The sequence below is a fragment of the Mastigoproctus giganteus genome, chromosome 5 (assembly GCF_048544385.1).
Source record: "Mastigoproctus giganteus isolate SK-2022 chromosome 5, ASM4854438v1, whole genome shotgun sequence".
Taxonomy (NCBI): Eukaryota; Metazoa; Arthropoda; class Arachnida; order Uropygi; family Thelyphonidae; genus Mastigoproctus; species Mastigoproctus giganteus.
Window position 1 is genome coordinate 17,928,206 of NC_143579.1, and position 13,541 is coordinate 17,941,746.

A 13,541-nucleotide genomic window follows, 5' to 3' on the forward strand; every position below is an offset into this window, starting at 1 on the left:
TTCGAAACATCCGGAAAGCTTAAAAAAAATTACATCAAAATGTCAAAAGAAAGTTATGATAGCCTACATCAGATAAAGGCGGGAAAAATTTGCTAAATACAGTACTCCGAAACGGGGAAGAAAAGAAAATATGAAATTAATAAAATCTGATGTCAGCAAAGTAAATATTGATGCTAAATCAGGTATTTCATCGGGGGACTACACCTGACACAGCATCAACGGACTGCGTTTCCATACTTGCCCATAGTTATGCAAGAGAAAATTTATAAATGTAAATAAACAAATAAATGTAAAAAAAAAAAAAAAAAAAAAAACGGAAAAGTATCTCTTACAAAGTATGGACAAGGTAGTCCCTACGCAGTATTATAATGAAAATATAATTAAGATAAAAGGGTGAATATTATAAAAAGTAGAAGATTAAAAATATTATACCTGAAAATGGCGACGCGAAACTACATGAGGTCAATACGATAGCTGCAAACAAAACAAATAAAACAGCTACTAACGAAAAAATAGATGACTAGTGACCTCTATAATCAGTTTTTAAGACAGTATTTTAAATACACAGAATAAAGTAAATTTTAGGCAGATAAGAAGAAATGTGGTGAGAAGTGTACCAGACAGGCCCATATATATAAAAAAAATAAAATAAAATAAATAAATAAAACGGGAAAGGCTGTGGTTTTAAGCTTAGCATCGCGCAAAGCAGCAGATGGCTAAAACTTAAATTAATATAAATAGTGCATTAAAACCAATAGAGATAGCATAATGATAAAAACCGTTTAGACAAACAAATGCACCAAAGCGCGCAAAGCAGCAGCAAAGGATGCAGATGTATATAAAATAATATAAATGCCAATGCAAGCCAATGCAATGGAGGCTCATCGTTTGTACCACGAAAGGTTCCCAGAACGAAGATGTCCAGACAGGAAAACGTTTGAAGGTATCCATCGCTGGTATCCTTTGTGAACATGGGACCTTTACACCTCGTACTGTCGACAGAGGATGACCAAGATCTATGACTCCTGAGGTAGAGGGTGGATCAACTGCCTGGCCTCCACACTCATCTGATTTAAACCCACTAGATTTCTTCTTGTGGGGCCATTTAGAGTCATTGGTGTATTTGACTCCGGTAGCTGATGTGGAAACTCTCCGCAATCAAATTGTGGCAGGTTGTGAGACAATACGAAACATGCCAGGAATTTGGCATCGTCTTCGCAAGTCCGTGAGACGTCGATGTGAGGCCTGTATTGAGGCAGAAGGTGGACATTTTGAACAATTACTATAAGTTGATGTGAACAGTTAAGTGTCATAGACAGACCTTCAAAACTTGGAAACCAAGCATTTTCGGAACTATGTATAAAAATTTTTATTGTCTACATATGAGGAACTCATTCCTGAAGTTATGCTGTGTATTTTTGAGACACCCTGTATATTTGTATCATATTTTCTTTTTTTTTTTTTTGAAATCACTCTAGCATCATTGTTTAAGTATTATATCTTACATACTTATTTTTATAACTGTGTACTAGTTTTATAGAAGAATTTAGTTCATTTAAAATTTTGTCATTACAAATATATTTTACAACAGTTGTTACAAATATATTTTAGCCTGTAGCAGCTTGTGCCATGCCAGTAATGAAAGGATGGAGAATTAAGACAAATTCTGAGATGACAAGAAAAGCTAGGTACATAATTTGCAATAATAGCTTTAATTTTAATGGTGTTTAATGTAGATTGAACTTGCTTCAGAGGTGTTTGCCTCTGAAGACTATATTGCTTTATACTGTGTGCATATGTATGCCATAATAAAATGTCTTTATGAAAGAATAATTATAGCAATAATAGTTAAACATAACGAAAAATTAATTATAACTTCTTTACAGAAGAGAGAAAAACTTATATCTATTTTCTACCAAAAGGCCTTTTGATTGGTAATGGTTTGTTTGTTTGTTTGTAAGTTGTTTTTAAGTTTTTTTGTCTAATTTCTGTCAGAGATCCAAATAAACTCAAATTTATGCAATTTAAATAATGTGGAGTCAAGTGTCTAATTTTTAATAAATTTTCTGAATTAATTAAAAATATTATCTATTTCTTCTCCTAATGGGTTTATTCCCATTCCACGATGGGTACTGGTACCAGGTGTGTAGGGTAGTTATGTCTAGTTACTATCATCGGTTGTGGAACTCTCTGACCATCCTACAGGTTTATGGCTTTCTGGAGTTCTGTGTCTTCTGGAAGGCTTATTGCTGCTAGGCTCTTATGGAAGCTCTTTGGCACCATGCTGATGGCTTACGTGGTGATCATGATGGCTATTACTTGTTCCCTATGCCACAGTTCTCTGTCTTGGTTCTGTATACACCCTGATTTTTTTCTTCGTAAGTTTTTTTGGAGGTTGCTGCTGTTGGGTGCTGCTATCTCGATCAGGTAGATAGCCATTTCTTTCTTTTGGATGAGGGTTATGTCTGGTCTCTTGGATCATCTTGTCCATTATTATGACATATTATTATTAAATCTTTTCTCCTTTATAGGAATTTTTCTGCCCCACAATAGGTACTGGTACCATAGAGTGGCTGGCTGTTGGGCCCGTTACTATTATTATTGTTATTACTGTTGGTTGAGGGACTCTCTGACTATCCTACAGATGTTTCATAGCTTTCTGAAGTTCCATCTAAGTGTTTTCTGAGAAGCCTATTAAGTTTTTACCTAGGCTCTTTGACGCTATGATGGTGGTTAACACTGTTATTGGGATGGTCATTACTTGTTTTATATGCCACATTCCTCTGACTTCCTGTCTTAGGTCTGTATACTTCTTGATATTTTACTCATAGGTTTTTGGGAGGTTGTTGGTTTGGGCACCACTGTGTCAATCAGATAGATGAATATTTCCTTCTTGTTGATGCAGTTTATGTCTGGTCTGTTGTCTTGTCCATTATTAAGGCATGGTACCACCAGTTTGGTTTTTTAGTATGGGTCTCTAGTACGACCCAAGGTTCATACTTGTAATATGGTACACTTTCTTTGATCAACTGATATTTTTGCACTAGCTTCTGATGTATTATCCTGGTGACCTGGTCATGTCTGAGAGTGTACACTGTCTGGTTGATCACCTTGCATCCCACAGTGACATACTAAATTGTTTTGGGGCCAGGTGGCATTGTTTTCATGTATCATCTATCACTCCTGGGTCCTTGGCTATGTATTTCCTGTAGATTCATGTTGATTACCTAGTCTTGGATAGTAAACATGAATCCTTTGGTCTCAGGGAAGTGCCTCTCTTTCATGAGCCATGTGCTGGAAGCCATCTTATCCATGTAATCCTGATAGAGATCATTGTAGTGTCTGCCATGGAATGCCTTCTTTACACATTTTTCTGTCTTTGTTTCTTCTGTGTGTGTGTTAGTTTTGCCATTTGTCTGCTTTCTGATGGCTTGGTAAATTGTTGCTGTATTTTCCCTAGAAGTAATCCCACAGATTACTTCTAGGGAAAATTACTTCTGTTTCTAGCAGAGTTGTTTTCTCTTGTTTAGTGAGGTAAGTCATTCCCCTCCATCCCTCCCTCCTTACAGGGCTATGGTCAGTCTCTTAGTGGCTGACTTCAGGAGGTGTTGGCGGCTCTTGGTCATCATTGTCCTAGTTGATCTCATAATCAGCTCCAGCTCAGCATTGGTCCAATCTATGATCCCAGAGGAGTACGTTAGTATTTGGATTGCATAGGTGTGTATGGCTCTGACCATGTTCCTGCCATTCAGTTTTAGCAGGCTTCTCAGTCTCTGATGGTATTTTTCATTCAGGCACGCCTTGATCTCCTTGTGTTCTAGCTGTTGAGCCTACATAATCCCCAGATATTTGTAGGTCTCTTCCTCATGTCACGGCTTCAATCTCTTCACTGGTATTTAGCTGGTAGTTTCAGCTGACTGCATTTCCTTGAAGCAGTTCATGAGTCCTCCATTTGTCTAGGCCAAATTGTATCCTGATGTCAGTGTTGAGCTCTTTGGTAATCTGGAGTAGCTATTGGATTTAATTCTTGGTTACCACATAGAGTTTGTTGTCATTCATGTATCAGAGAGTGTAAAAGTTCTTCCTTTCTTTTAGGGTATATCTGTACTTGCTATTGTTGAGTATGGTGGACATTGGGTTGAGTGCTAGACAGAACCATAGTAGGCTTATGGTATCTTCCTGGAAGAATCCTCTTCTGATGGAGATCAATCTGGTTGTGATGTTCTTGACCTTGATGATGGTACTTCATAACAGGATCTGGAAAGGTTGAGCAGATGGGCTGAGAGGTGGCAAATGAAGTTTAACATTGACAAATGTAAAGTACTACACATGGGAAACAGCAACCCCAGAGCAACGTATCAACTCTGTGGTACTACACTGACAGTGGTAGAGAATGAAAGGGACTTGGGGGTGGTTGTGCAGGCAGATATGAAGTTCTCTGAGCAGTGCAGACGGGCTGCAAGAGTAGCTCATGGAGTATTGTCAATGATATACAGGAATTTTTCCAGCAGGGATAAGGAGGTGATTATTCCCTTGTATAAGGCAATGGTCAGGCCACACCTAGAGTACTGTATACAGGTCTGGAGGCCTCATTTCAAGAAGGATGTAGAGCTGCTGGAACGAGTACAGAGAAGGGCAACAAGATTAGTGAATGGAACAAAGGGGTGCTCTTGCGAAGAAAGGCTTAAGTTTTGCAAATTACAGTGTCTGGAGACTAGGCACCAGCGAGGTGATCTGATAGAGGTGTATAAAGCCTTGAATGGTTTGAGCATGCTCAATGCTGATGGGATTCTTCCTCTAGCTCAGAATAATCACCTGAGAGGGTATAAATTCAAATTGAGGAAAGACAGATGTAGGATAGACGTGCGGAAATTTGCCTTTAGCCAGCGGGTGGTTGGTTGGTGGAACAGACTTCCATCCCTTGTAGTGGAGGTTGATAGCCTAAATAAGTTTAAGGCTCAGCTGGACAGGTATTTTGAACGAACAGAGGGGTGAAGTGGAAGTGGGTTTTTTTTTTTTGGCTGATGCTGCATAAGCTTGCTTTCTTGCATCAAATGCCTCTACTAATGCTAATATTGCCGTGGTTGCTTTTAGGAAGTATGTCAGTGTCGAGTTGAATTTGTAGATCTTCGGTATCTTCTATCAGCTAGTTATGACACACTAAGTTGAAGGCTTTGCGATAGTCAATATGGGCTGTGTACAGGTTGCAGTGCTTCTTGTAGGCGTGCTCCATAATTGCCTCATCAATGGTCAATCATTTCTTCCATCCTTTGCTCATATGTTTACATCCCGTCTGCTTCTCAGCCATGTTGTTCTGCCTCTCCAAAGTGGTCTGATATCCTCTTCTTTATGCAGCTGGTTAGGATCTTGTACATAATTGGGAGACAGGTGATTGATCTTTACTTTGCTGAGTTTGTGGTGCCTTTGTCCTTAGTCTTCAGATAAGTGATCTGGAATTGTGTCACAGTGCCATATCAAGAGTGAACTGCTCTGCTCTGCTCTGCTGTGTGTGTGTGTGTGTGTGTGTGTGTGTGTGTGTGTGTGTGTGTGTGTGTGTGTGTGTGTGTGTGTGTGTGTGTGTGTGTGTGGGTATTCTTTGATTCTCTGATTATACAGTGTCGTACAGAAAAACTGCATCACCTTAAAAAAAGTAACATTTGTAGTGAAATGTATAAGATATTGTTTGATTACAGTAATTTTGTTTGTCGCAAAGCAAAGGTATTGCATCAGACAGTAATCTCAAGGTATTGCATTAGCCATTCTATAAATACAGTGTTGGAAGGGTATACACGCTCATTAGTATCCCGTTTTGCGGAGGTGTAAACATGGCTCCATACGTTCAGTTGACACCAAGAAAAAAAAGTGTAGCTGTTGCTCTGTCCCAGGAAGTGCTTTCTACATGTGCTATCGCTGATAAAATAGGCTGCCACCAGTCAACAGTATCCCGGGTGCTGAAGTTAAAGCGTGAAACTGGTGATGTGAAGTGAACACCTGGATCAGGCCATAAGAGAGTGACTGCACCTTCCCAAGATTGATATCTCAAACGGCTGTGCTTTCGTAATTGCCATGCTAGTGCTCCTGATCTTAAATTGGACTTTGAGATGGCTCTGTTGTTGAAACAAGTGCACGAACTGTCCAAAGATAGTTTTTGGAATGTGGTCTGCATGCCTATCAGCCCAAGAAGAAGCCTTTGTTGAACCAACAAATGAGGAAGAAGCGACTTGCTTGGGCTAAAACGCATGTTTCATGGACAAAAGAGCAATGGGAGACTCATCTTTTCTGACGAATCAAAATTCAACCTGCATGGCTCAGATGGGAAGTGATATGTCAGAAGATGAAAATTGGAGGCATCCCATCCTGACTGCATAACACCGACTGTAAAGTTCCCCGCTGGTCAGATGGTCTGGGGATGCATAACAAGCAAAGGGGTGGGGCAATTAAGTTTATTAATGGAACGGTGAATGCAGAAACTTACACTGCTATCTTGGAGGAGTGCATGAAACCCGTTATTAGGGATCACCACACACACGTCCAAAATTGCATTTTTCAAGAGGACTCAGCACCTTGCCACACAGCAAAATTGGTAAGTTTTATGCTATTTAGATTTAATGATGAGTTTGTCTTCTTGTCTCACAAGGCTTAAAACATACTTGCATCAATGTTTTCCCTCGTTTTTCTCCCTTAAAAAAATAAACAGTTATACTGTTTATTTTTTTAAAAGAATTTTTAATTTTTAATCTATATTCTAAATTAGTTTTAATCCTATTCCACCTTAACATCATGTAACAGAGCAGATCAGTTGAGGTGAGTACTGACAATTAAGCCTTTATGCTATCATCCCCATTTAGTCTAATTCATATACAGTACTTTAAGATGTTCTGTTAATCACCTAAGGTGCAGTCATATCTCAGAAATGCTGGCATTACAGTGTTGGAGTGGCCTGGCAACAGTCCAGGTTTGAAAATTGCTGGTACATAATGTCGTCTAAAGTTGCTCAAAAGAAGACAACAAGTAACTTCAGCTGCAGGAGAGCATTGTAAGGGTATGGTACCACGAAACTGGGCAACCATATATTCAGAAGTTGATTAACTCTATGCCAGATCATTGCAAGGCTGTAATTGTAGCTCAAGGAGAACAAAATATGAGGACTTATTTTGCTGATTTACAGTACATAATACTATTACGTTAACTTGTCATTTCAATTTGTACACGTAAATGCAATATAATGTATGTTTGGTTATCATGATTGCCATTTGCATGATTTCTCATTTCCATTAATTACGCATTTTACCCTTTGGGAAGATATTTATGGCATTTAGGTATATAAGATGGAGTCTTTTTGTTGGATTTCATTCACAGAGATATATATCCCATCTAACAAATGCATTTTGAACATTTCTGCAACCCACAATGCAGTGCAAAGCACATTATTTACAAAATTCAAGTGATGCAGTTTTTTTGTTCGCCACTGTAGGTCTCGTGCTTGCTGTGGATGTTGTCTTTCCTGAGTATGGTCTTACTTTTATGATCAGCTTCTTACTTCTGTTACCCTATTTGTACTGGGTTAATTGGCCTCTCCTCACTCTTATCTCTTCTATCTTTTTTTGTGGTCTTCTTTCCCAGGCTGATGGTTCCTTGTCTTTGCATTTTGTCTTCTGTTGGTCTTTGCTTTCTCTTCCATTCATCTTGGTGGCTGCTACAGTCCACCATAAATGGCTGTGCGGGTTGTCTAGTGTTACTTCATTATTGTAGAGATAAGCCAGCATTATTTGCCGATTGAGGTAGTCTGTGACTTGCCACAGGATTCTATTGGTGTTCTGTTGCTCACATCTTGCTTGATTTTTTTCCAAGATTGCAGGAGCTATCAGGTTCTTTATGATGATGGTCCGCCTGTGGTCTGCTATTCATTGTTTGGTGACCTGACCTGAACAATGAATATCGGGAACCATTCCAACCTTGGTGTGTAGTTCCATCCTGTACATTGTCATGTCTGTCTAGCTTTATTTTGAAGTATGCTTGTATAAAGAACATTCATTTGGGTGCTCCACTTCATGTGTTGGCTTCTTCCTTTGTTGTAGCCATACCAGAGACAGCATCACTTGCTCCACTGTCATCTGCAGGAGACCGTCTCCTGCAGATGACAAACCAACTCCTCTGCCTAAAGCCTGAATGCAAGTGACTTTATCCTGCACCACACTTGATGTAGTATATTCAATATTTCCACTTCTCATCTTCATCCAGCTATGGAAGTGGATCTGTTTAGCTTTGGCTTTTGCATCCAGTGGTGGGTAGTAGTTATTGGGAAAGACACCAGGTTGCATCACTCTACCTGACACGTCACTTTGACCTTTGGGGAGATAGGTCCAATGAAGCAACTTTTGCAGTTTTTAAATTTTTTCCCTCCCGTGATTTTTTCTTTTTTCGTTATAGCAGGATTCGAATTCAGAAGACTAATTGCACCCCATTTATTATTATTAGTAGTAGCAGCAGTATTGGCAAATGATGCAAGGAAGCAAGCTTATACAGAATTGGCCAAAAAAAGTGTTCTCAATTCATCTTCCATCTTCTTTAATAATATGTCTAATTCTTCCTTAAATTTATTTAAACTACCCACTTCCACACAATAAAATCAAAAACTGTTCCAACACTGCTATTTGCTGACTGAAGGGAAACTTCCACACGTCTATCCTGCAACCATCTTTCCTCAATTTGAATTTATGCCCCTTTGTGTGTAGTCCGAGGAAGGATGCCATCAGCATTGAGCTTACTCAATCTATTCAAAGTCTCAAACAACTTGATCAGCTCTTTGCAAGTGCCTAGTTGCCAGAGGCTGCAAAATGCAGGACTGATGCCTTTCTTGGAAAGCGCACCCTTTTATTCCCTTCACTAATTTTGTTTCTCATCTTTGCACCCATTCCAACAGGTCCACATTCCTCCTAAATTAGGCTTCTAGACTGTATGCGATGCTCAAGATGTGGTTTAGCCAGCCATTATCTAGGATAATCATCTCCTTATCGCTGTTGGCAAAATTCCTGTATATCATTGACAAACCCCATCAGCTGTCCTAGCAGCCGCCTGCACTGCCCAGAGAACTTCATATCTGAGTTCACAGTTACCTCCAGTTTTTTTTAAACTCCACCCCCTTGAATGTGGTATCACTTAATTGGTATGTTATTCTGGTATTACCACTGCAGTACCTTAAATTTACCAGTGTTAAACCTCAGTTGCCTCTTCTCAGCCTACTGCATAATTTTTCTAGGTTACCATATAGTTACATAGTTATCACATAGTTATGATAGTATCATCTTATAGTTATGCACTATAGAGGATCAATAATGTAGAAACATCTGGGATAGAGTTTTTGTGTTATATTAACACTATTTTAATACACTTTAAATAAATATTTAGATTTTTAAAAGGGTTCTGTGGAAGATTAAAATTTCCAAAAGCTTCTGTGGCCAAAAAAAAAAAAGTTTTATAAGCATTGAAATTTCTGCACCACACTATCCAAAGGTAAACTCCAGTAGATCCAGCTTCTGTTACCTCCTAAGATTTTATTTTTGTGACATCTGGTTCTTATTTCTCTTACCAGTAAATATGCTTACTAATGAGTGTGCAGAAATTTTCACTCATCCAGTATCGATTGCTGTAATTTATTGTTTGAATAAATTTCCACCTATTATTGTGGAATTTGGAGTAAATTGAAATGGGTAGTTGGAATAAATTTAAGGAAGGCCTGGATAAGTTATTAGAAGAAATAGGCACATTAAGTAGATAATTTTTTTTTTTTTTTTTTTTTTTTTAATATGGCCTCCAGACACAAATAAAATATTTCAAGTATGGTCTCACCATTACCCTTACCTGGGTCTTTCATCTTGATTGAATTTTATCCCCCTCTTCCCTTCAGTCTGCAGATTGCTTCTACTTTTCTGTTCCTTGAAGTGTAATGCCTTATATTTAATTATAAGGTATTACATTTAATTATAAGGTATTACAGTTATGCCTTATAACTTAGTTGCCATCTTTTAGTCTATATTTGCAACCAGTTCAAATCACTTTGAAGCAGTATAACTTGGGTCTTTTTGTTAACCATCTCCCAACATTCATCTCATCAGCAGACTTTGACTGCTTTTCCTGTACTTCCTCCTCATTGTTATTAAGGAAGCTTAGAAACAAGAGGGAGCACCAAAGCTGATTCTTGAAAGACTCGACTGCTTGCTATGCTGGTCCGTTCTGAAGAATACCCATTAATGATTCTCTCTCTCTCTCTCTCTCTCTCTCTCTCTCTCTCTCTCTCTCTCTCTCTCTCTCTCTCTCTCTCTCTCACACCCCTTTAGTTTTCTAGCAGCCCTGTTCCATCAAAGGATCTTCCCTATAATTCCAGTTTGTATAATGTCAGAGTCCCTCCCTTCCCCTGGTAGTTTCATAATGTTATCTTAATAATTAACCAGATTGGTCGAGCAAGACTTCGCCCTTCATGAACCGAGGTTTATGATCACACTAGGATTTCATTCCTTTCAAGATGGTTCTGTATTGTCTTTAAGTCTGTCTTGAGTGGGTTTTTGGATATTAAATACACAAACCAGAGTTCCCCCCCCTGGAATCTGGAAGTTTTTAAAAATTGAAAAGCTATGCAATAAATGCTTTTATATATTTTTTCTGTTCTGATTTTATAGCTGAATATATGAGTGGAAAAGTCATTAAAAATAACTTGTCATTACTTATTTTTTATTTGCAGTATTATCCTCTGTGTTTATATGTATTATATGGTTCAGTCATCAACTTCTGTATCCGAATTCCAGAAACTCTCTTCAGTTGTTGTGTAAGCCCACACATCTTGAATCTTGTGTAAGCCCACACATCTTGAATCTTGTTGAAAGGGTATGCCCTCTAATGCTGATTTTCAAAACTGTCTTAGATATAAAAACAGCTGCTATTACACTGGCAAACACAATAGATGCAGTACATCCTTATAGTGTTTCAGGAGAATCTGTTCATATGCAGATATAATTTGTTGATGCTACATTGAGAAAACCTTCAAAATATATGTATGTGAGGTGTACTATTAAATAACGAGACTGCATGTGCAGCCACTACATACTAAGTGCCACCTGTGAAACAAAGGCATAGCAGTTGACCTTGAACATTTCTCTAGTTGTTTGTGAAGTCACATTCCAACACACTCATTTTCTTTGCAGCGAGACAGGTTTCATTACCTCGTGTTTTGCAATTTGCCAGAAAAATGACAGACAAAAGAATCGAAAAACAAACCAACCTCAGATTTTTAACAAACCTAATGAAAACACCAACTGAAAGTTGAGTTGTTATGTCCAATTTATGGGAAATGTATTATGTCAAGAGCTCACACATTTGAATGGCATAAAAATTTTTAGAAATGAAAGAATGTGGAAGACGATGAATGACCAAGCCATCAGGTATCCATGAAAACTGATGAAAGATGTGGACTGGGTAAGGAATTAATTAAAAGTGATCATTGTTTAAGCATTAGAATGGTTGCATCAAAACTCAGTATAGATAAAGAAACACAAATTTTAACTGAAAATTTAGGCATGAGAAAAGGGTATACTAAGAGGGTGTCAAAAATTTTGAATGAAGATCAAAGGAAGAAGACTCGAAGTTTGTGAAGATGTTTTGAAAAAAAATTAAGAAGATCCAGACTTTCTGAGCACTGTAATAACTTGCGATGAAAATTGGCTGTTGCTATATGACACAGAAATTAAGACAGTCAGTGCACTGGAAGACAAAACAGTCTCTCAAACCAAAAAAAGAAAATGTGAAACCATTCGCCTTGTTTTCTTTGATATTAAAGAAATTATTATGGCTGAATTCGTCCCACCAAATCAGACTGTCGATTGAGCATACTACATTGAAGTTCTGATAAGGCTGCGTGAAAAAATTTGAAGGAAGAGAACTGAATTTTGGAAGAATAGTTGGATGCTCCTTGAAGACAATGCCCCAGCACACAATACACTCTCTGTTTGCTAGTTTCTGGCCAAAAAACAAATTCCTGTGAAGCTGAAAAGTATACTTAAGGGAATTTATTTTGGGTCCACCACTCAGAAAAAAATGACAAAAGTGAGTGCTAAAGGGACTTACAGAAAATGACTTACAGAAATGTTTCTATGCTTGGATGAAACATATAGAACAATGCAAGCCTAAGGCAATTATTTTGAAGGGGATAACTTGTAAGGTATGAAATATTTCATTATATTTATTTTATTGCAAGTGTCTCGTTATTTAATAATCACACCTAGTACATTCATATCCCTTTAGTCACCTATATGAAAACCATGTACGTACGATCATAATTGTGAAAGTCTAATCACAGTTTCTGTGACCTTACCACCCACCATGGAAATCAAACTCATTGACAGTAGTTTCATTTCCATTTTAGGGTTCTCCTTATGTACCAAGGGAACACTAGTCCTCCATGCCAAGGGGAGAGGTAGAATCGTCAGAGTCTAATGGTGGTCTCATTAACATTAGTAAAAGTGTTTTGTACAATTACATGCTGAATGTTTTAGTATAACTGGGTGCATGCTGTCTGCTCCTTGGGTCTTTACTCTCCCTCATTCTAAATTTTTAAGTACATGCTTCTAGAGGTCTCTGTATCTTGTATTATTGTAGTAGTAGTAGCAGTAGTAGTGGCATGTGATGCAAGAAAGCAAGTGTATGAGCTTATGCGGCATCAGCCAAAAAAAAAAAAAAAAATCACACCATTCCCTCCAAATGCCTGTCCAGTTCCTCCTTAAATTTATTCAACCTATCAACTTCCACAACGACAGATGAAAGCCAGCAATTAACCACCCGCTGGCTAAAGGCAAATTTCCGCACATCTGTTCTACATATGTCTTTTCTTAATTTGAATTTATGCCCCCTTAGGTTCGAAATCTGAACAAGTGGAAGGATCACATCAGAATTCAGCATGCTCAACCCATTCAAGGCCTTATACACCTCAATCAGATCACCGTGCAGGTGCCTAGTCTCCAGCCACTGCAATTTGCAGAACTTAAGCCTCTCTTGGTAAGAGGATCCCTTCATTCCCCTCACCAATCTTGTTGCCCTTCTTTGTACACACTCAAGTAAATCTACATCCTTCCTATAATGAGGCCTCCAGACCTGTACGCAGTACTCAAGGCGTGGCCTGACCTTTGCCTTATACAGAGGGACAATCATCTCCTTCTCCCTGCTAGCAAAATTCCTATATATCATTGACAAAACCCCATGACCTGCCCTGGCAGCCTGTCTGCATTGCTCAGAAAACTTCATATCTGACTGCACAATTACTCCCAGGTCTTTTTCATTTTATACCACCTTAAGCGTAGTACCACACAGTTGGTACATTTCTCTGGGGTTACTTCTATCCATATGCAGTACTTTGCATTTGTCAAGGTTAAACTTCAGTTGCCACTTCTTAGCTCATCTGCCCAAATTATCTAGATCCTGTTGCAGTAGCAAACTGCCATTGCTGTCATTAACAACCCTGCCAACCTTTGTATCATCTGCAAACTTCGACATTA

The 13,541-nt window shown here is 38.4% G+C and overlaps 1 protein-coding gene across 1 annotated transcript in view; it reads left to right on the forward strand.

The window, feature by feature from the left end:
• Positions 1 to 13,541, forward strand: part of ND-75 (NADH dehydrogenase (ubiquinone) 75 kDa subunit) — a 139,537-nt gene that overhangs the window by 49,124 nt on the left and 76,872 nt on the right. The window contains exon 5 of the mRNA XM_090373926.1: positions 1,612 to 1,688. Within this exon, the coding sequence (XP_090230052.1) occupies positions 1,612 to 1,688 (77 nt within the window). The remainder of the gene's footprint in view (positions 1 to 1,611; positions 1,689 to 13,541) is intronic.